This window comes from Scomber japonicus, chromosome 11 (assembly GCF_027409825.1).
Source record: "Scomber japonicus isolate fScoJap1 chromosome 11, fScoJap1.pri, whole genome shotgun sequence".
NCBI lineage: Eukaryota > Metazoa > Chordata > Actinopteri > Scombriformes > Scombridae > Scomber > Scomber japonicus.
In genome coordinates this window covers 17,417,966-17,442,780 of record NC_070588.1, presented here as the reverse complement: position 1 = coordinate 17,442,780, position 24,815 = coordinate 17,417,966, and the positions used below count along the sequence as shown (strand labels likewise).

General features: G+C 37.4%; 2 protein-coding genes across 2 annotated transcripts in view; both read right to left on the bottom strand.

Annotated features, from left to right (window-relative positions):
* Nucleotides 1-1,573: 1,573 nt before the first annotated feature.
* Nucleotides 1,574-20,345, bottom strand: LOC128367634 (activin receptor type-1C). The gene is made up of 9 exons (XM_053328248.1): nucleotides 20,276-20,345; nucleotides 10,641-10,871; nucleotides 5,437-5,679; nucleotides 4,986-5,216; nucleotides 4,706-4,873; nucleotides 3,921-4,077; nucleotides 3,215-3,339; nucleotides 2,810-2,940; nucleotides 1,574-1,699 (listed from the first exon to the last, which is right to left on the bottom strand). Exons 1-9 carry the CDS (start codon nucleotides 20,343-20,345, stop codon nucleotides 1,574-1,576), a joined length of 1,482 nt encoding a protein of 493 aa, XP_053184223.1.
* Nucleotides 20,346-23,128: 2,783 nt separating this feature from the next.
* Nucleotides 23,129-24,815, bottom strand: part of LOC128367835 (activin receptor type-1-like) — a 28,109-nt gene continuing 26,422 nt past the window's right edge. Inside the window, exon 12 of the mRNA XM_053328491.1 lies at nucleotides 23,129-24,505. Within this exon, the coding sequence (XP_053184466.1) occupies nucleotides 24,371-24,505 (135 nt within the window). The 3' untranslated portion in view covers nucleotides 23,129-24,370. The remainder of the gene's footprint in view (nucleotides 24,506-24,815) is intronic.

Below are 24,815 nucleotides of genomic sequence, written 5' to 3'. Positions count from 1 at the left end.
ACCAGTTTCACAAACACTACAGTGATTAATCAGATTCACACCTTTTAAATACACAATCAATCACTTCACATGATATGAAACACATTCACATGTACACACAGGCACATCTGCACATATGTGGGTGAATACAAGTCCACATGGTGTAGAGATGTAGCTATGTGCACTTTCCCTTGTCATCATATCTGCACTTATCTAAAATCTGTGCTCTCCAAGTGAAATGTCTCCTGCTGATTTACCAATGCACAATATCCTATTGTGCTACATTTGCTTGTACATCAGCCTTTCACTCTGTTCTTTGTATTGTTTACCTTTATATATTTGTATAAAGATGGAATAAATGTGATTTTTTTTCTTACAATTAGCTAAATTTCCCTATTTATAAAAAGCACCTTGACCCAATGTTAACGATGTGTAATTAAACATGTTGTTTCACTGATGTATGGTTGGGATAGTTCAGGTTGTAGAATTTAAAGTAACAATTATGTTTCCAGTTTCAGTTTGAATAAAAATATTAATGGAAAACAAACAGTTTCACATTCATGGATAAGCTTTTGATTGTTAACAATTCAACAGCATTCAATTGTCAGAAAGCAGCAACTGAAAAATGTATATGTGCACAATTTACAGTAGTTCATAGCTTTACTTCTCCTCACACAAAGAAGAAGACTAAGACATCTATAAACACTCAACTGATCCCATGATGCTGTAAAATCAAGTTGACAAATTTGCAATTTTTTCAGTTAAAATATTCAACATTTGGCCTGAGGGTGGCGCCAGAAGAACAGGAAAGCTGTTACCTAAAACAAAAAGGTTACTCTGATAAGTTAGGATATCCCAAAACTTAGCTTGTCAGACTTATCTCTCATTAGCATCAACTGGGCACAAAACTCTGTACCAAAAGTTGTGATCTTCAAATCAAATACTTGTCGAGGCATTTGGACCAACAGATCAACCAACCGATGGACCCCCTGTCATATAGAGCCAGGCTGTGTTGCTAAATGCACAGCTGTACACCTGTTGAGTGGAGTAACCTTTGTTTTCACAGAGCTTTTAAGAAACCATTTATCTACAATAGTATAATAATAACTACGCAAAAGCACTTAAAACACTTTGAAGTACAGATTATCAGATACAGTCTGTATGTCATTTAAAAACAGGTTATGGTATCTTTTCCAGTATCCTTTGTGATTGTCAGTCAGCACACTACAATATGGTGTTTGCTACATGATATGGCACGAAAACATCACAATGTGCAACTTTTAGGCTTTGGGCACTTAAATGTCCGAGGTAGCAAAATAAAACATGTTTTATTTAATATGGCTCTTCCCACCAAAAAATCAGATGGTTGGTTCAAATAACCAACATACACTGTGGGTGTCTATATGCAAGCTGCCACAGACACCCTCTACAATACTTTGGCACCATCAACAACCTGAATAAGCTCTCTGACTGTCAACGATGTGGTCGTTTCCTGAAGAGGGCAGCCTCAGGCAGTTCAAGAGGCAGGTTCTCCCTTGTTTGCTCCCATTTCGTCTTGTTGCACCAGTGCTCATCCACAGGGCAACAAATCAATTTAATCTTTGACGTCCTTGATGGCAGACAGCTGAGACACAGTTTTCTTGACCCGCAGAGCAGTGAGTCGAGCAGCAGGGTTGGCGTACCAGCACTCTCTCATCAGTTTTCCCATCACACGCAGAGCCTAATGTGTCAACAAAGACAGCAAAGAATAACTTATATAAAAGTGTGTCACCAAACATATAGACAGCAGATTTAAGTTTCAGGTTCTCACATTAAATAACGTAAAGAGCTTCAGTTACTGTAAAGTTTTTGGATTAAAAAGCAGTGTGAAATGACAGGTGTCAGAAACAGAGGGCCACATTTTTTTCCTGTTCATGGCTTGAAATGAGAAGTCTGACAAGGCAAGAAACACAAGCAGCCAGACAATCAAATAAGTAACAAACTTCAAGAAACCTTTGATGCACATCTTTCATGTCCAGGTGCCATTTTACAAAACAACATTTTATACTGTCTACTAGATTTGCAACACAGAAACACTGCACCTTTTTCTAAATGCAGTAAAGCAAAATATATTGTTAAAGGTAGCATTTTACAGTGTTGTGAGTTGCTGGGAAGCAAAAATCTGCATGTAGGAAGATATCCTGGTTTCACCAAGACCTACCTTACTTAACTTACTTAAGTTATTGCACACATTTCACAGTTTTCCCATACAATGAGGGATTAACACCTATATTTCAGATGTGTTTACTTTCTGGTTTTAACTCCAATTAAAGTAGTTTAGAAAATTAGTTTAAACTGTTCTGTACAGCCTGTCTGATCATCTGGCCATTTGTGATCCTTGCCTCATTGGACTTGAGGTTACAAAGTTCCCAAATTAATTACTTTCATATCCAATGATCATGGTAAGTGTCAGTACTGAGAGAAATGATGGCCAAAACTACAGAATAGGGAAGGAAATGAGTCACTGCAAATAGAATTGTTTCGTTCAGTTCATTTTCAGAGATTATTATCATCTAGTTCATTTTTTCCTCAGCCAACACACTACATCACACTTCAAATGGCAGTTTCTGTTTTCAGTTGAGTAGGAAGTTCAGTTGTTTCAGTTCAGCACAAACCAGGAAGATAAACGTGCTGTTAAAAATATAAAATGTTCCTTTAAGCATCTAGCATGTTATGTCTGGGTTTTTTTTAAATCTGACTTTTCCACACACTAGTGAGGAGTTAGCATTATAACATCAGTTGCTTTACATGGTGATGATACATCAGACATACTGAGACTTTCTCATCTCACCTCACAGCTCTGCCACTGGTTAGGAATGTTGGGTCTCAGTTTCTGCTCACACACCACCTTCTTCATATCTTCAATGGACGGATCTGAAGGCACCAGGTCATAATAAGGCAGCTGGTAATCTTCATGAAGTCCTGTGAAAAAGACAAAGATGGACATTTTGTTTATCATGTTTTTAATGATGCACAAGATATGCGATGAGTACTTTGAAACAAAACACCTGTATGCAAAAAACATTGCGAGGCACACAAAACAATATTGGGATTATTACAGATTCATCAGTGCTCATGTATGTACCATTAGTGCCACAGAGCAGTTTTGCAGAAGACTTGCGTATTGAACATTTCTATGAATAGCAATAAATGAGCGTCTGTGTGCTTGTGTGTGTGAGCGCATCATTTAAGGTACCCCTAATGGAGCATCTCCGGGACAGTTCCCAAAACACCAGGCCTAGCGAGTAGATATCCGCCCGCTTGAATGACTCAAAGCTGTTTATATTGATTGTCTCATCCAGGATTTCTGGGGCCATGTACCTGCAGAGGACAAAATGATTAAGGCCAATTAAAATAAAAAGGTGCTGCGCTTCTTGGAATATTTTCTTAATCTATAACAACTACTGAAAAAACAAGGTTAGTTCATCAATCTGAACAAACATTATTTTTTGTTAAGAACTAAGAGTTCTCCTCTAAAAGCAGAACTAAGGCATTCACTGATGATTTCAGTCCAAGGGATACTGTATGCTGTACTTCAGAGTTTGACTCTTCAGATCTTTTGATAGCACCATGGAAATGTCTAAAGTTTAGTCTATTAACAAACACATATTATTTTAGGTATCACTACTGGGACTGAATTGCCACAGCACAGTGAAAACCCTGTGTTCTTGATTATAGGGGTTTAACAATGAAAATAGTGTGTAGTAAGACAACTCACTCCAAGTTGTTTCAAACATTTAGTTTGTTTAAAAAATGTTGATTCAAAGTAATTTCAAGGGGAAGTCTAGCATATCAAATAAACTGGAACTGGCTTACAGTCACTACCAGTTTCAGTTCCTGTCAGGTGGACTTTCTGCTTTGTGTGTTTATGTTTGTGTGTTGCACTCTGACGTAAATCCAACCTCTTGGTTCCCACTCTGTGGTTAGACGGTATGTCTATGGTGTTTGTGGTGGAGTCATGTTTGACAGCCAAACCCAAATCTGCGATAACTGCCATGCCACTCTTTTTCACCAGGACATTTTTAGACTTCAGGTCTCTGTGAGCGATGGCAGGCTTCCCTAGAAACAAGCAGGACACAAAGAAGGTTAAAAGCCCCCCCAAAAAATTAAAAAAATATTTTTGATCTTTTAGTGAAAATATGAAATGTTTTGTAGGATCACTACATCAAATAAATGCACCAGTGTTTTGAGGTGCTCTGACGTACATCTAGCTGTAATACAACAAACACTGATAAAACTTCATATCACTGATATCTGATATACTGTGTTATTACAGTAATGTTCAAACAATAAGAAGATTAATCAATTAGTCAGAAATGAATCACAAACAAATTTCCCAGTTAATCTTTTAAGTCATTTGTCAAGCTTCTCTAGTTTGACAAATGACTTCTTAACCCTCTTGTGAGGGTTTAAGTTTTTGGAGGGTTGATCGAACAAAACGACTTCAGAAGACATCATCTTGGAACATTTTCTGACACTTCACAGACTAAACAACAAATGAAGTAAAGACTATTAGCTGATAACATCCATTTTGAAGATATATAGGCTAACCATTAGTGTAGTGAGACAATTCTTCTGTTATGTACATTGAGATTTTAGTATACAATGGGTTTACTGATCCTTCAACTCCTGCAATATGAAGTAACTGTCTTAAAATGCATGGTCTTGTTCAGTAATACAGCCTTACCCTGTGTGCCAATGATTTCCATGTGGAGATGTGCCAGACCGCTGGCTATGGACAAAGCGAGAACAATCATGCCTTCCAAAGAGACTGTGTATCTGTTCAGGTAGTCAAACAGGGAGCCATGCTCATGATACTCTGACACCAACCACAGCTGAGTCCAAGAGCCATTATCTGCAGCACACAGCAAATAATAGAGTTACAGCTGGAACAGTTGTAATTATAACTATATTTGATATTATACCTATATAACTTATTTTATATCCAATCCAAAGTGTTCTCACACCTTTGTTGTCAGCAGCAATGAAGCCCAGGATATTTTCATGTCTGAGCATGATTGTCTGATAAATCTCTGCTTCACGGAACCAGGACCTTTCGTCCCTGGAGGAGAAGATCTTTACAGCAACATCCTCTCCTCGCCACTTGCCCCGCCACACTTCTCCAAATCGACCCTTCCCAATGGTCTCCTGCAGGACAATGGTTCGAGCTATGGTTCGCTGGACCAGCAATGGCAACCCTGACAGACAAACAAAAAAGAAAGATTTCCATCAGCCAGAGCATGAGCAGCAGAGGTTCATGCTCCTGCAAATAAAATATGATGGAGTGCTATATAGCGTAAATCTGCATCAATACAGCCTGACGAGTTTCTGATTTTACTTGCTTCATTCATCATCCAGAATGGATGGAACAGCAAATAATCATCATCATGAATCATCATATCAACTAAGTCAGCTTACCTGATCCTGAGCCCGAGGTACTCATGTCATAAATCAGATCTTTGAGACATTTGTCAGGCGACATGAGCATCTGATCATCCAGAGGCTCTTCTGGGTCCTGCTTGTGGGCTCTGCTATAGGCACAACGGTGGCCCTGCACAACAAACACACCCAGTATGATCCCCATACACAGCAGGCAGGAGGGCACGAGGATCACCACAGAGAGCTGCAGCCTGCTCCAGCCAGGATCTTCCAAAGGCCTCTCTGTTAGAACACACACACACATACAAACACACACATACAATATGACAATGTGAATTCACCAAACTTGTCTCACCAATATTGTCAGTGTATTTCTGTTTACCCATTTGCTTATTCAATTCTTAGAACAAAGAGTCACCAAAATGAAAGGACGTGTGCATTTAAATTTATAGTATTGTCATTGAGCATCCTCTAGTGGCCAAACATGGCAATGGACTGAAATGGTCTCGTGGACAATACACATGCATTATTATTGGTGTATAGGTGCTGCTGAAATATGGAGACAGGATTGCCTGATGTAATGAAGTGCAGAAAAAACACTTTCCTGACATCACACAAGCTCAGCCAAAATTAAGACATCAACCAGTTGACAAAATTAAAACTGGAAATTGTACATCTGGCAGATGCAAAGTTATGCCTGCCAACAAATGTGTTTTACCTTTAATGTGCCAGAAATTTTCTTCGCAGCCCATAAATATCATTAATCAAGAGTAATAAAGAGAAACAGAGGTACAATCTTCTTCGAACCATGAAAAAGAAAGTGCCACCTCTATGACATGCACTGAGCAGCAGAAACGGGCACTTTGTAAGACCTTAGAATACACCATGGGTTTGGCAAAACAATATAACCTGGCATTTCGATTGCTGACTTTCACTTTGTCTGTGGGTGGACAGATCTGGATGAGACCTGGGCACAAACAAAAGAATCAGAGCTGGTGGGCACCATGATAATATGAGATTTCCACACATGCTGACAAAATATTGCACCAAGAACACTTAATAGCATTAAAGCACTTGCAAAGGGTAGGTTTGGGGAGTGATGAAACCTCATAGGAGCTTTAGCTGAATGTTTGTGGAGACCAGTTACTCATAATGTAATAATACACATTTTTTAAAACATCTGAATCTATCCTTTAGTAGTAACATTTTTGCAAAAATCCCTAAAGCAAGAAATATCCTCACCAAAACATGCAACATCTGCAGATGGCTCAATGTACAAAGTAACACATCTTGAACTAGATCACAGTTTCCTAAGACATCTTTAGCCTTTTACCTAAATACATATCCTGCCAATAGGAGCCCACCAAATATGATGCAAAACAAGACATTACTCTCCTCTGTTGCAGTAGCAAGACACTTTCACAAACTGCAACTGTTTCTTAGCAAACTTGCATTCTACTTTTAAGCTGTTTGTTAATGATCTGTTTGGATTTTTGTACACAAAGGCTAAATAAGTGTTGTGAAGTCAGATTTACGGTGGCCGACCGGGGCCAACCGCTTCATTTGGGGGAGAGCAGCTGAAAGTACAGAACTGATGCAAACTCAAAAACACAAACAAAAGTCAAAACAAATGCAACTACAAAATTTTACTCTTGTTTGTGTTTTGGAGTTTGCATCGTTTCTGTACTTGCAGCTGTTCTCCCTCAAATGAAGCGGCTGGCCCCGGTCGGCCACCGTAGAGATTAGATTAAGAAGAAGGCAGCAGCAGTGGATATCCCTGTCAAAGTGCTAAAGGACAACATACAGGTTCAGCAACACAAAACCTAACAGCTACAGCCAACTGCAGTGTATCACTGTCCAAGCCATTACAGAAGTCACAGTAAAAGCACTGCTAAACTAAAATAACACATGCAATTATTTAGTGGAGCAATGGGACAGATTGATTCTGGTGTCCTAATTCACAGTCACCGCCAACAGCCTCGGGCTGCAGTATCAACAGTCAACAGTGGTTATTTCACACTGTGACCAGGAGTAAACATTCACAATAGCATAAAAATGCAGGAGTAGGAAACTTGTATTTTCCCTGTCTAAAATATGCATATTGAAGTTTTGACTCTCCAGTTCCTCTCAACTGTCTTTCAGTATGTTGTTTATGTTTTCCAACCTGCAACTCTACTGATTTGGTTCACTCTCACCATTCTCATCAACCCCTTTTCCTGGAGCAGCAAGCAGATGTTTTAAGCAAGAAAGCTCTGATAAACTCACTGTATGCTCTCTGCCCAGCACAGCAGACAGACACAGTTAGTGCCCAGCTGATGAACATATGAGCGTTCAGCAGCTAAATAAACAGACATTAACCTCAGGTGTTTATGGAGACAAAAACTGAGGTATGTGAATATTGTGCTTATGTATCACATGGTCAGAAACACAACTCCAAATGAATGTCAGTTTTGCTCAGTGTATTGGACAGGTAAACAGACAATTCTGCTACAAAGCCATAATATGTCAACTATGAGTCATTTTCAGCTTCTTATGGTTCTGCCAAGTGGCAGTGACTTATGTATTTCAAGAATTTATGGATCTATTTTACATGAGCCCATAAAGTGTTACGATGCACTCAAAGTGGATATGTCAGAAATGCACAAAAAACTGTTTATACAAAACTTTAATTTATTTATTGTAGTAAAACATGAACCATGTTTGCAGAGGCGGAAAGTAACAAATTACATTTACTCGGGTTACTGTAATTGAGTAGTTTTTTGTGTACTTGTACTTTTTAAAGTAGTTTTAAATATCTGTAATTTTACTTTTACTAAAGTATGTAGTATTGTACTTCGCTTCATTTTAAATCATATCCGTTACTGAGTAAAAAAATGTTGGCCGATTTTTTTTTCTTTTAAAGCAAAGGGGATTGTACAGCGTCACTAACTAGCATGATACATTAACTTAACATTCATAAATGATTGCAGCCTGTGCCAGCTAGCTCTCATAGTGTAGCAATGTATAAACTCTTACAGAACACAACAAACTCACATATTTATGGACGCACACTAAAATAAATAGACGTGCCTTCATCTGTCTCACTCTGCAGCTGTCTCATTCTGCAGGTACAGGCATTGAGCATGATGCGTTCACGTGAAAAAGACAGCGTCGAAATGAGAGAATTGAGCTAATTGCACAGGGGCACAGCCTTTTTAGGGGTACTTCAGTTTGGTCTTCTTTGGGTCATTTAAAGAAAAGTTATTGCTCTTGTGACCTTGACCCGTATGGATTTATAGATTTGCAGTATGACTGTAGGACTAGGATCAGACCTTTAGAGGGGCTCAGCTCTTAATGAGAATTTGACATTCAATGCCCTGCAAAAAACAAAAAACAATAATAATTCAGTGTTTCCCACACAATTTTTAGAGACTATGGAGGGTTTATTATTTATTTTTAGGGGTGCTGAGATCAAATTTAGGGGTGTTAGAGCATCCAGAATTTTACAGAATCCACAATTTATGCCACTTTCAATTCAATGGTTGTGTTGTTTGAAAATGTTTTATGGGATGGTCTTCACTAAAATGACACATCTCCATAAATGTTTTAAATGTCGTGTGTTGACATACTCCATTTTCTCATTGAAGTGGAATTTGTAAATGTATACCTTTACCTTTAATTAAAACATCTAGTTAGAGATTTATGGGCCATCACTTTGTCCATCTTGAATATAGCCTACTTGAGTATATTTTTAGACCAGTAATTTAACTTGTACTCAAGTAAAATTTCATCAAAGTAGTGGTACTTTTAGAGAGTAGAATATTTCAGTACTCTTTCCACCTCTGCATGTTTGCTATGTGTAGCATTTTCCATTGCAGTTGTATACCCACAGGTGTAAGTAATCCCCCTCCACTTTAAGGCCAACTTCCACCCAGCAGACCCAAGGAGAGGCATTTAACTTGCACTTAGACTACATGCCTGACAAAGTATTTATAAAACAGGCAGAGGGAGGGGAGGATCACTAACCATCGTCCCCTGGCCTCTGCCAGCTTTGTTATGTCACAGGATCTAGTAGGATCAGCATCCACCTCATCTAGCCGGGGCCAGAATGAGTGGGAAATCCCACAGTGACTGAGCTAGTGTTGCTGTTGACTGCATACTGTAACTACTGAGCAGTGTTTGACTGTCTGAGCAGTCTCTTTCATGCTTTTTTACGTAATCTGGTTTGTCTGTCCTACTGCGTGTAAAAAAAATCAGCTTTACTGAATTATGTAAAAAATACCTTAAGCCAAAGTTAAACTAAAACAAGACCAGACTATTTGCCAAGATAACATTTGTTTTCTTGTTTGCACAATATAAAATAGAACATAATAGTTAGCTAAAATTATAACAGATTACAATATAAGGTAATATCCATCCAACCACAAAAGATGTGCAGGCTGAGCCAAAGAGCTAAAAGACAACAACATCATATTTCAGGAGCAAAATAACTACAAGCAGTATTTTAGCACTCAACCAAAATCTACATTATTGTTCAAGATAGAAGGGCATTAAGAGTATTGTTGTCATGTTGTCTTTAATGTCTGGGGACGAGTTCACAAAATTAATAGATATTTAATTCCAGATTTTAGGATCTCTCTCAGAAATTATAAATTGGGCGTCTGTAGTTCTTGAAAATACAAGCTGAATGTGATTGTTTCATGGTTGTGAATAATAGTAAATATGCTGAAATAATTCTGAAAGACAAGACGACAGAGTGTTACTGTAATAGAGCTAAATGAAATGAAGAACCTGAAGTTTGTTCATTTGAAAAACACTGAGAATACCTTACATAATGAGAATCATGGAATAAACTTTTCTATTATCTGTAACTCGTTGTGCATAATCACCCAAACATTACTTAAATAAGAGCAAATAAGGGAAAAATAAATTTAAAATGTACTGCTTAAATAATGTAAGTGCCTTGATTTTCCAATATTTCCTATGTTTGTTGCTATTTTAGATTAAATAATATTAATATGTGATATCCAGTTCAACTTATCTATAATTACTCAAAGGAATCACATGGTATGCCACTCTTCTAAAGCACATTCTCAGTGTAAACTTTTATGCTTTTTGTCCAAAATAAGATGCAATTAGTTTTGTTAACATTAGGTGAAAGTTTATTCATCTTAAACCACTTAGATATATGATTTACTTAAAGTAGTGCCATGTGATTAACCCATGTTGGGGTAATACAATAAAAAGAATCATATTGACTCTACCTGGATCTAAGTGCAGAGTCTTGTTGTTGCAGAAGTCAGTGAAGCAGCAGTTCCTCTTGGAGACATTAGGGGAGCTGTAACAGAAAACCTGGCCCTTCATCTCGGAGGGCGACAGGCAGGACTTGACAGTCTCTTCTTTCCCATCGATCAGCATCACAGAGTTCCAGCAGGCACCGTCTGCCGCTGTTTCACAGGTGTGGTTGGCGCACAGCTGGCACACACATTTCAGACCTGAAACACATTGCTTTACTTAATATTGTTATGTCATTTGTGGTCCAGCACAACACAAGTTAATTCATTTATTTGTAACACTAAACAAACAGTATCATTCAAAGACTTTCATAGCCAACTCTTTAGGAGCAGACTGTTATATAAGGAGGTCCATGCTCTTAAATGGTTGGAGGTGGAGGAACCAGAGTAATGCCTCTTAGTTTAACACCCAGATAATCTTGTGTTCTACTTGGAGCTGCTGTCATGCTTTGTTTGATAAGACTGTGAGTGACTGATAAGCAAGGCTGTACTTCCGGCTCACTGGAAAACACAGGCATAAATGATGATAATATTTGTTATTGTATTGTATTTGATTAAAGACAAGGTAGCACCATTAAAAAAATAAACTAAGATACCCATAGCATAAGCAACAGTCTACACAGCATTGTATTGTAATGAACCTCACTGACATAGCAGTGGTTGGCATGCCAGCTCAGTCTAGTCATAACATTCCCCAACGAAAATATTTTTTGACAGGAAAATTCACTGCTGATGCAAAGCATCTCTGTGACAACATGTCAGTTCTTCACAGATGTACTGCTGCCAGGTTCACAGCACCTTTTCTTTATTTATCATATTTTGTCAAGTACCAACAAATAGGTGAAAATTGCTTCATCATACATAAAGACATAGATGGCTCATATCAACCTTGACATGAAAATAGAGAGTCTGGGGTACGCAGGTGGTCGAGTAGTTAGAGCGCATGCTATATACGTGGCTGACCTTGGTTCGAATCCCAATCAGAGGTCCTTTGCTACATGTCACACACCCCTCCCTCTCCCATGTTTCCTGTCGGTCTACTGATAAATAAAGGCGTCAATGCCAACAAAATCTTTTTAAAAAAAAAAGTCTGGATGCAGTTGACTTTTGACATCTGTCAGTCGTCTGTATCATTAAATGTGAAGCCCATTCAGCCAATTTCCAACATATTCACACCAATGGTGACTGTCATGAAGGGAACTGTTAATTATGTCACTGACATACTATATGGGGAGGGGGGGGGGTAATATAGAAAAATGCTTATAATAAAAAAAAATGTATGAACAACTTTAACACTTGACCATCTGTCCAGTTTAAATGTCTTACATAGAGAATTCAGAAGCCACAAACTCTCTTTGATTTCAACCTGAATTTGTGGAACATTAAAGCATACTGTGGTCACAGTACTTAAAGAGTCATCTTGAACCTTGCAGATAACCACTATAGAAAATCTACAGTCAGAGTTATTTATGAACTGTGTGAGGATTTTATTAGTAGAGCAGTGGCCTTTTTGACCCTTCAAAGCCTAGAAGTATAGTCATTTAATCATGTACACTGCACATGTATTCTATTTCAATACTCTTTCCAAATAGGAAAAAAACATGAGTAAATATTTTGCAGATCTTGATAGACAAGAACATGGTACATTTCACAACTGGAGGAAACAACATTAGGACACTTTCTTGAGATGATGGTCAAAGTTCATCCTGTCATCACAAGTGACTCCTACTTTCGTAACTGGTGTTTGTATCTAATGTGCATTACCCAGTGAATGGGCTCAGTGGTAGGATATCTAGTCAAGACATCATGAGAGTTTATTTGTAAACTAGTGAGGACAGGCTGCTTTGGTTATGTATTTTAAATAAAAAGTACAGCTGTCATTGATGTGGCACTTAACAATAATCAATTAAATTCAAGGAGAATAATCAAAAGAGAAAACAGATCAATCATTCTGAAATACTCAATTGCAAATATTGACAACAACTCAACTGGATCTTTCAATGCTTTCTGACTTTCCTACTGGATTTTCTTTGTGGTACTCTGCCCCCAGGCACTTTTGTCACAGGTACTTTTCTAAAGCAGCTGGGTAGTTTTTAGGAAGACAGGGAACTTGTTGAGCCACAGATCAATAGACATTTAGTGCACAAAACATCCAAAGGCAATAAGTGGAAACTCCTAAAACTAGCTCCTAAAATTGATTGGAGATAAAGGTAGTCCAGAAGACTCCTGCAGTAAGTCACTAAGATCTATACTTAGCCAGTCAGCTTCTGCATCTATTAAACCTCACTATTTCACTGTTTTGTAAGAATACAGTGATTATGAACTTTTAAAAGCATATCTTGGAGAGCGGGCGAGTTAATAGGGGTCCAATCTGCTCAACAACAAATAAACAATCCTATAATCCAGGAGAGTTTACCACACTCTGCACTACTTTGACCCTGAAAAAATGCTGTTTACAACTCTGATGAACTTTGAATATTTCAGCCTTGTGTCAGAATTATTCATGAAACCAATTATGTGCTCTTCAGAGCCCAGTTAGTGCAACAGTTTAATCAGTTAATAATCACCAATGACAATATACCAGTCAAAAGACACAATTTCTCATTGAGGGGAATAGAAAGGTGTGTCCAAACGTTATACACAACTTTGCAGAAGTTTTAGGCACTAGAGGTTTAGTTTCTTTTGCATGATACAATACCAACACAGAGGCGTCTGATGGGTCCTAAATTATTCTGCAGCATGACAACGACCCCAAACATACAGCCACACTCATAAAGAACTATCTTCAGTGACAAGAAGAACAAGGAAACCTGCATCAGATGGTAGGGCCTCCACAGAGCCCTGATCTAAACATCATGGAGTCAGCATGTGATTACAAGAAGAGACCGAAGCAGCTGAGACAGCAGGGACAGCTGACCTGTCTAGTACTATGAAAAACCCTGCAAGGAGAACCAGTGCTGTTTTAAAGACAAAGTTTGGTCACAACAAACATTCATTTCATATATGAATTTTCTGTTTATTGCATTTTACTGTATGAAATTAAATTATAGATAAAATATATATTTTGAAAGCATTTTTAAAGATTTTTTGCTCAACTGGGAATAAAATATCACAGCATCAACACAGGTGACAGTGCCAGATACAATCTACTTGCCTTGTATAACTTCTATTGAGATCTGGTGCAATAAAAAGTAACGTGATTGAAATTAATAATTCAACTGAAATCAGTCTATTAACCATGACTGTGAGTGAGTTAGTTAATTGATGACACACAATATCATCCATAGCAAGAGTTCTCTCGGTTCCTTACTAAAAAATAAGGTTGTTCAGAGCAGTTTTGTGCATCAGTCTTAAAGAGGAAACTATTATATTAGGAGGTTTTAGCTCTGTTTAGGAGGACTCTCAATTGTAAAATAAGGCCTTTTGTCAATGTGGCCAGCTCAAGGGACGCCTGACTGGAATTTGAGAAAAAGAATAATCTTTTACAGCTTACACAGGAGTTGCATGGCAACAACTTTCTCAAGGACAATGAGTATTAAATGAAGTTTGAATATATTGCTCTGTAACTGAGGTATACTAATACTAGTTTTTAAAAGCTTTTTTTTACAAAAAACAAATGACTAACTGAATAATGGTATAAACATCTGAATATTTTCTCTGATCATTTATTGCAACAGGGAAATAATATATTATTACAGATTTTTTACATTGTTTGGATGTGTTGGATGCCAGAGACAAAAGGCCCTTTTCTTTTGGAACAGGGGTCACAACCCAACTATTCAGTTTGCAGAACAGCACATGTATGCTCAAAGTGGTGTCATGTCATTGAAACATAGCAATCACCATAATCACATTATGCTGTCTACAAAGTTATTTCATGGTGGTAAGAGAAATGAAATAAAATTCACAAACTATTACATGGCAGTGTGTTTACTGCTCCACATCATCAGTTGCATAGATAGTTGATTGTTGACAGACAAATTTAACCTCTGCAGTGTGCTGTGTCTGCCTCACAGGTCAAGTGCCTCAGTGAGAGTGACTTGACATGGTTTCTATTACCCTGCTGAAAATTCTCAGTAGCCGTGAGGAATGGTGAGTATAGCAGAGGTAGATCTTTGATATTCTTGGATGGGATTAGAGTCTTTCTTAAAAGCTGCACTACAATCTGACTGAGCCTCACACTGTCCAGTATTACACTGTAACCACGTTTTGTGACATACAACAAGTGTCCAATCTGGTGTGGCACTTTACATGTGACTTCATACAAATTATGGAATTGAACATTTTGCTCCTCTGCATATTTTCATACAACAGATTTATTTTCATTATAAAACAGAACAGTCTTAAGCCTTGATTCAAATAATTTAGTTTAGAATTTAATTTAGGTTTTACTCTTGGGACTGAAAGCAGACCTGTCCCATATCATCCACGAGGTCTGGATGGTTCAAAATGTAGCAAAGTAAATATATTTTGGCCATGAACCATTCAGTGCTTTATAAACAAACAACAGTACTTTAAAAAATATGTTTTGACAGACAGGAAGCCAGTGTAACCTCAGAATTGGAGTGAGGTGAACCACTTTTTTGGTCTCGAGCAGCAGTGCACTGAATCAGCTGCATCATTTACAGTAGTCAAGTCTACTGAAGATAAATGCATGGACAAGCTTTTCCAAATCCTGCTGAGACATAATTCCTATATTCTTAAAGTGATAGTAGGCTGACTTTGTAATTGTCTTAATGTGGCTGTTGAAATTCAAGTATGAGTCCATGGGATTTCTGGCTTGGCTTGAGGTTTTTAATGTTACCTACTAAAGCTGAACACTGACTTTTAGTTCTTCTTCTTTGACTCAGAAGGCATTTACTTCAGTGTTGTTGTTGTTGTTTAACCTTCCTGTAGTTCTGCCGGGTCAAATTGACCCCGTCTGTTTTGACTGTTCCTTCTTTCCTCCCTCCCTCCCTCCCTCCCTCCCTCCATCCCTCTTTCTTTCCTCCCCCCCACCATACTCCCTTCCTTCCTCCTTCTCTCTTTCTCCCCCCCCCCACCATACTCCCTTCCTTCTTTACTCTGTCCTTCTTTCCTTCCTTCCTCCCTTCCTTTCTCCCTTCCTTCCTCCTACCTTCCTTTCTTATTTCCTCCGTCCTTCCTTCCTTCCTTTCCTTCCTCCCTTCCTTCTTTCCTTTCCTTTCCTCCCTTCCTTCCTTCCCGTCTTCCTTCCCTCCTTCCTTCCTTCTTCCCTCCCTCCTTTCCTTCCTTCTTCCTCCTTTACTTCCTTCTTCCTCCCTTCCTCCCTTCCTTCCTTCCTTCCTTCCTTCCTTCCTTCCTTCCTTCCTCCTTCCTTTCCTTCCTTCCTTCCTTCGTCTCTCCCTCCCTCCTTCCTTCCTTCTTCATCCTTTCCTTCCTTCTTCCTCCCTTCCTTCCTTGACTCGAGGACAACAGGAGGGTTAAATGAAGAAAATTCTGGTACAGTACACCAAATCACTGATTTGTGCAATGCACTTACTCAATGCTTGTAATGGACCATGGTCCCCTGGTGATATGGTTGTGTAAAATTGTGTGTCATCTTTCCATAATCAGAGATAGTGGGAGCATGCAGATTGAACAGAAGAAGGGAACACTGCATGTAATTTATGTTTACTAAGATGTGTTATTACCTATAGACACAAAGTAGTGCTTTAGTACTGTGTCAGAAAGTCCCACCCAGTTTTCTAGTTGTTCTAGTAATACGTTATGGTCAACTGTATAGAATGCAGCACTGAGATCCAGTAAAACCGAGACTGCAATTCTGCCACTGTCTGTGTTTAAGTGGATGTCACTGAAGACCTGAATAAGAGTAGTGTAAGTGCTGTGGACAGTCAACCTGAGGCAGGCAGACTGTTAGATTTGAAGCAGCAGAATTTAGCTCGTCTTTTGTAGAACATTTTTACCCCATCAGCAAAAAGAATGATGAATGGTATGAAAGGTCCCACTTACAGATCATATTGCTATTTACACTATTAGATGGAGACACATAATGCAACCCAGCACTGTGTTAGGGCTGAAATGAAAGATTATTATTTATTATCAATTAATCAGTCAATTATTTTCTCAATTACTTAATTGGTTATTTGATCCATAAATGTCAGAAAATGGTGACATTTTTTTAGAGGGACAAGATGAGGGTGTTCATTTGCTTTGTGCAATGGTGATCAAACCACTGGTGTCAAGTGCACAAGACAATACAAACATTAAAGGGCTGGAGATTAATAATAATGAATATAAAATATCATTATTTGCAAATGACATGATTCTATATATAACAGATTCATAAATGTATATATCATATTTATATATTCACATTTTTATACAATGTGGGAAATATTCAGGATATATTTTTAAATAAATAAGACAAAAATAGATTTGTGTAAATGGTCCACTCTACCATTATCTGTTGGGAAGAATAATGTTATAAAAATAAATGTTCCCTGAAGATTTAATTTTCTTTTTCAAATGTTACCATGTTATTAATTTGCAGCATTTTTTTAAACACTGAAGAAATATATTTCAAAATGTACCCGATGCAATACAAAAAACAAACAAACAAAGATTAGTTTAATAGCAATAAGGAAGTCAGAGTTCACAGGATGTCTTGGTCTCCCAACTTCAAGTATTACTTTTGGTCAGCCCAATTACAAAAATGTAGTGTCATGGATGTTGGGGAGATGGGACTACCTGTAGGTCCAAGTGGAAGCCAAACTTTTGATTCCATGATTTTTGGCTTTCTTTTATTTAGAAAGCACTTCAGAAAGATATATGAAACAATATGGATCAATGTTTTAGTTTTTCAACACAATTTTAGTTCATAAATACTATATTAACTTACAATTACCAACTGTACTTTCATATATTCGCCAATCTATTAGAATCCTGATCTGAACATACACTTAACATGAATCAATATATGCATATGGCCAAACAATGGTATAAAATAATTCAAAGATGTGTTTAATATAAAGATGTAATTCAAATTGTCTACTGGTGTAAGAAGACTGTATACCTAACACAGATTTTTTTTTTTTTTTTTTTTAAATATCTACAAATTAGGAGTGTTGTCCATCCTCAAAGAAAATAAATTCAGTTTTAGATTAACGGAAGTAGAGGATATATAAATGTCCTCAATTACAATTAGTATTTTAACTAAAAGTCTTCATCTTTCCTAACTCTATTTAAGATTTGGGATGATTTTAGATTAAAGTACCTGCCTAAAAATGTGTCAAAGAATACATTTTTCATTTACAACAAACAAAATCAAGGAAGCTAATCTTAAATTTATTAAATTTATTCATGGTTACATTCAAAGATGTATAAAGTTTCCCAGATAATTGAACTGACTGTCCTCAATGTAAAACTAAAGAAGGAACATGTATGTATCTGTTCTGGCAATGCAATATACTCAATACCATTTGATTTCAACTCTTGTTTCTATTTATTAAATGAAATGCCCAACTTACAATTAGATAAAACAGTAATGCAGATTGTTTATTACTGTAGCATATTTGATGAACATAAGAAATAAATCAAATATCAGAATTTTTAGCTTTAGAGAGATTAATTCTAGAAAAACATTTTTCTAGAGGTGATCAATAATGGATCTGGACAATTTCTGGCTCTGAGCCTTTATCGACATACTGTAGGCACATTATAAATCAATGACATATTATGTTACTGTTACTTACAACTCTGTTTCTGTTTTTTTGTTTTTGCTTTCTCTAATTGCTTTCTCTAATATACACCTTGTGTGTTTGTATGTATGTATGTATGTTTATATGTATGTGCGTCCAAGTCAAAAAGTACATTTTTCTACACTGAAGGTATATTGGCAGTGTAATAAGTGTATTAAAGGTATATTTTTACATATAGGTGCTTTTCTGAGGGTATTTAATGTATCTTTGTATTTGATTACTTAATAGGAATGTGGTGGTCATTGAGTATAATCTAAGTATATGCAAGTACACGTGAGATGTTTGAGAAACTTAAGTTGTTGTACTTTAGTACATTTATTAAAAGTGCACTATTTTGGTTGGCAAAGTAACCAAGCTTACAGCAATAGTATAATTTCATTATATTTAAACACATCTTGAATACAACTTTTAATACACTAAGTACAACTTGAGTGTTTTTAATCAAACACAGCATTAATGCACTTCCTGGATAGATGAAAGACAAACAAGGGTATTTAAAGTGAAAGAGAGAGTGAGTAAAGAAAGTGCAGTAAAAAACTAAATGGTGAAAAGGTGCAGATCACTGTTTCTCAAAGCCCAAGATGCAACCTAAATGTCTTGTTTTTTTCTGCAACCAACGGTCCATAACCCAAAGATATTCAGTTTACTGTTTCAAAGCACTAAGGCAACCAGAAAATATTCACATCCAAGAAGCTGGAATAAGACAATTTTGAAATGTTCTTCTCATAAAATGACTCAATAGAATGAATTCATCATCAAAGGAGTTGCCAATTAATTTAATACTTGTCAACAAATCAATTTATTGACCAGATGCAGCTCTATACTGCATCTAGTACCTAGAATATCCTTCATTTGGAAACTCTATTATAAATATGCATCATACAACCTGTTACCTGGAATGAGCACATCTCAGAGAAAGCACTCTGCTGATTAGCTGAATTTGTGTGTTCAATTACATCTTACAAGAGAAAGTGCTCAATAAATTGACTGCTGATAAACCAAGAAATGCCTATTAACTGACAGAACCGTCTTTGGGGTGCATTGAGTCATCATGTTTCACTCTGAAATGGGTCAAAGTTAGTGTTAATACTTATATTAAGAGTAGACCATTATCCTGCAATAAAAAGGAGAAGGGTCAGCACAGTGCACCCAGTGCTGTCTTAAACTAAGCTTTTCAGTCACACACCCATTCATCAGGGCACACCAGGACAAACCAGGCGGAAGACAAACAGCATACTGAGTGCAGCAGTGTGCTGTCATCCTCCATATATACTGTACTTAATTGTACTTGTGGTGTAACATGTGAGTGACAGCTGATATTTGTGTTCCCAGCAGCTTTTGTCAACACACTTATGATGTATTTGATCCTATCAAATGCAACATCACTGTGGAAACCTCCTTATGTCTAAGAAAGCAGTATGAATGTAGGTAAATATTTGACAGGTGAAATTAGATATGAAACATTTAACAAAAAACGGATTAAAAACAAACCCTCAGGTTGATTGTTGGTGGCAGCTATGTACTTTTTTGGATAATAGATTTTGAGCTTTAAAGTAAAGGACATAAGCCTAATAAAAATGTATATGTGCTTTTTAAAAGTCTTTGAATTTACCAGATTAAACTTGTATTTATATAAAATGGTTCAAAGTCACATAAATTAAGTCATGTTTGGTCACATAACCAATCAAAGAGCTTTCTCAGAATACAACATGTACTATTTAAAAAGTCAACTCAGTGAACTATTTATCCCAGCAAACCTGCGTTAGCCTATGTGGTGGACAGTTTAATAACTCACCTAAAATAGCACAATGGTGAAGTGTAATTCACCAGATGGACACATTTAATCAACATAATGCAGACTGAGAAAGTGGGAGCTGCCTACTGTACCTGCAGTCAGCTGGGCGACAGACAGGAAGATCAACGCCGCTTGAAAGCTCCGCTTCCCGGGACAAGTCATGGCAAGAGCCGCATCTGCTCCCTCTCAAACGCACCGTTTTTACGCAGCTACTCTAAAGAAAACGCAACGCCACACATCTCGGTGAAGTGTAGTCGGCCATGCACTCTGTACAAACGCCTCACGCAGTAAATGAACGACAGGGAAACTGAGAAACGCAACGAGAGGCTTGCTCCGCCTCTGTTGACTGGAATTTAAGAGGATTAGCGCTGCAGACCTCTGATAAAGACATGTGAATGAGAGCCACAGAGAAAGTGTCTGATGCACATGCATTTAACTGCTGCCGGTCCAGAGAAACACCCCCTCCTGTCTGCTCACTTCACTAAGGGTGTCACTTCTGACTTGTTTACTAAATTCTTGCTGTAGAGGAAAACACAAAACCATATTACAGTGAATTAGGTACAATAAGACAATGAACTCCCTCTTAGGCACAGCAGCAGACACATAGGCTATAGGCGCACACTACAGGGGAGATGTGCGGACTCTTCTATGCGCACAGCCAATAAATGTATGTCTATAGAAACAAGCATGAGTTTCTAAGAGACAAGCTGGGTTAGCCTGTCTCTATTCACATTACACATGGCAGCTGTAGGGTTGCAACTACAAATGTACTTCACTATCAATTAACCTGCCAATTATTTTCTCTTTACACCAATGAATCATTAAGTAAACTATAAGATAGTACTGAACATTTTTATACATTATTAGAGGCCATGGTCTTCAAATGTCTTGTTTTGTCCGATCCAGTCAGTATCATGTATGACTCAGAAATGCTTCAAATCCTCACATTTGAATTTGAGAAGCAGCAACTTCTCTAATATTTGGCATTTGTAGTTATAAAAAACAAATAAAAAAAAGATTAATTGATTATCAAAATATATGGCGGTCAATTTTCTGTCAATCAACTAATCGTTGGAGCTCTAATGCAAAGAGACTAACCATTACTCCTATGCTGGTTTTGTGTGTAGGATGTCATTTGACTACACAGTCATCAATCTGTCTCAAAAGGCTTGCTCATGTGGGAATGTTGGGTCTCTTTAAATGAAATGAATGAGTACGGTCTATACCTGCTCTATGTGGAAAGTGCCTTGAGATGACTTTTGTTGTGATTTGGCGCCCTATAAATAAAGATTGATTAAGTGATTGAACATTATTTAGGAATATGCATGACATAAGCACAATATACACTAAAATAATTATTAATCTAGAAATCAAGACTTTTGACACATTTAATAATGAAGGAAGCAGCCTTTGTTGATATTGTACTCGTATGATGATGATATTATAACAACTTGCAATTAAATTATAAAACACAAATTTACAAGCAGCCGATGTGAGCCATTTGTGGCCCCTGAGGGACTGGCAGTTGCCCAATTTGCCTGGTTAGTAATCCAGCCTTAAAAAAGGCCTACCTTGCACCCCTGTGGCCAATGTAATTCCTTTCCCTGGATGTGAACAGATATCAGGTCAGCAAAATTGAAGAAACCAGGCTCAATAGATACCACTTCTAACATCCTATCCTGACCTGTCTCAGGTGAATAATCAATTTCTCTGCTGTACATTCAAAACTCTGCAGAGATTCAGTTTGGCTCACCTGCATAAAAAAAAGGTTATTAACAGGGGGCCATGAGTGGCCAAGTTGAGTTTCTCCTGCTCAGTGCTCCATAGCAACAACAGGTGCCAGTATCACCAAGGAGAGCGAGAGAGTGAACTGAGCTTGATCCCAAAGATTACATGCACAAATACAGAGGCTCAAAAAGTAATGGTATATGTATTGACATCAAAGTCCAGGCAGAAAAATAGTGCGACAGTTGTTGATGACTACTGAATGAAAGAACATGGGCTCTAATATGGGATATGCAAACACCATAAATGTTAAATCTGTGTCTGCAGCACTACTAGTGGTGGTTGAACGTTTAATGGTACACCCTAGAAAAGTTTATTCTTGTACAGATACAGCGGACGTCAATGTTGAAATTTGAAACCAGTCAAAAATCATTATCTGTCAAGGCTGACTTCAAAAACAGATCTCTAATATGAAGTTGTAGATCATTTGTAGGTTTTGATTTCATTTTCTAAATATGTAGTTATCTGAATGACTGTGACAATATACTGACAGTGCAGCAGAAAATGATCCAATAATGGAAAGCATTGCTAACTGTTGGTTCCTCATTCTCATGAATCATTCAGTTCATAAAAATGGATTGAATACAGCCTTTCTGAAAGAGGGGGAAACATCTTACCATTCCTGCCTCTCAGTTTTAATGTAGGTAAAAGTACATAACAAATACACAAACCAAATATAGAACCTTCAGGAAAATGGGACAGGATTCAGATTGGTGAAGTCAGTCCTCTCTGTACAGTGTGGCTGCACGATAGATCAAATGACACTGAATATGTTGTTGACACATGCGCGAGCGGGGCGTATGGCATATCAGCACCAAGCTCTGGCATATTAATCAGTCAGCAAACCATCAGGAGCCCAGTTTTTTTCTTTGACATCTACCAAGATATCTGCTGTGCAGGCAGTTTCAGTTTACAGCTGGCACTGAAAATGTCTGGGCCTTTGACCTTTCTCAAAGGAGTACAAATTCACTTGTTGTATTCTCATTGCAGCTTCTTACAGTAAGAAAATAAATTATTGTGCATTACACTGAATAAGCTCACAGTAAACAAACATGTCTACCTATAATGACAAAAATAGAGGCAGCCACGAATTTTAAAGCTTCAACAGTCTGCTTCACCTTGACTTGGTCACTACTATAAGCTGTTTGCTGAATGTCCTGTTAGATCTATTAATTACAATAGAGTGGTTGGAATGTAGGATAGGTTAGGGTTTGATTTGGAACTATATATGCTTCCAAAATACAAATTACATGACCAACATCACTGGTTGGATGTTAAAAACCTTAAATAATGAACAGACTATAAGTCACTAACTGTAATAATACTGTCATCACCATGAAAATCAAAGCCCAGGAAGAGTAAAAACAAAATAAGCATTGTAATCAAAAGTACAAATATAAATATCTCCTGGATACATTATCAAGACAAATGAGACAGATAAAATACTGTTTTTTTTTCTATTTAATCAATAGAAATCACTAGTTGATATAAAATGTTAAAGAAATTAAAAAAGGCTGAAGTTTGACTTCATTTACTTGACAATGCACGCATTAAGACAACAATGCACGCGTTAAGACAGTATACAGGCTTTAGAGGCTTACTCACAGGCCTCACAGGAATAGAGTTCAGCATCATCTAGCAGATATTTTATTTGTTCTTTTAGCATTTGTCTCTGTAAAGCTGAAGAAACAAAACATAGAACGGGTACATGATTGAATGTAAAATCTACGGTGATATACAAAAGGTTTGCTGCAGAGTACCTTTAGTCAGATGATATCTAAGGAAAAGAACAGCTCCATTGATGTAGTATACAACTAAATGTTACAGGACTGATGAAACCCCAACAACCCTCTGACAGCATTGTAAACAGCAGTGCACGAGGAACACATTAAAAGATACTGCAACACTCCTTGCTGTGATCACTGTTTACGAAGGTACGCAGATAAACTTGGCAAGTTGATTTATTTTCCAAATAAGTCCATCACGATGCAAATGAACATTGCGGCACAATTAAAGAGAAAACGTGAAATTGCTGAAAATAATATGTTCAGACGTTGTTCAAACTAAAAACGTGTCAAAATCTAAAAAAAAGCAAGTCTACTCAAATGCCCGGGTAACTGTTTCTTCCTTGAAGAACTTCGCTAACAGTCCAGCTCCTATGTTATGAGATGTATAGATATTTTCCCATTTCCAAGACCACAGGCAGAAATGCCTGGTAAACCATCTTTGGATGCCAAAATGTGTCCCGCCAAGTGTTTTAAAATAAATATAGGTCTGTGCCACTATAAGGGCACTGAACCAGTCAAAGTCTCTTGTCTTCAGAGATTTCTATAGATGGTCCACCCTCTGGATGTCTTCAAAGGCCTTTAGTTTAGCTTGTGCCCTTTCTTCTCAAGGCAGGCTCAAATGTCTGTTTTTATTTTGTCCAGAGAGTTGTCGATCTTTGTCAGAGTCTTTTTGATGCGTAATGCTGTTAATCTGGCTGATGGATTCTGGTACCAGCACTCCTTCATGAGTTTAGCCATGGAGGTTAAAGTCTGGAAATAAATAGAGAAAAATGGATTAATCAGTGTGTCACAAGTCAACATCTGAATGGTGAACATTAATAAAAGGCTTTTAGTAAAAGAAGCACCAAGGCTGTGACATATGACCAGAATCTCAGATCCAGATACAAGTCACATCATACCGAGCTGTTTTTTCTTTTCAGTTTTTTATTCAGTTTTTTTAATACTGCATACACATTTCCTGTATTTTCTGTTTATATTCTAATTAAGAGACTGAAAGAATAATGATATATGGTCACCATATATCATTATTCTTTCAGTCTCTTGGTCATTATATCATTGC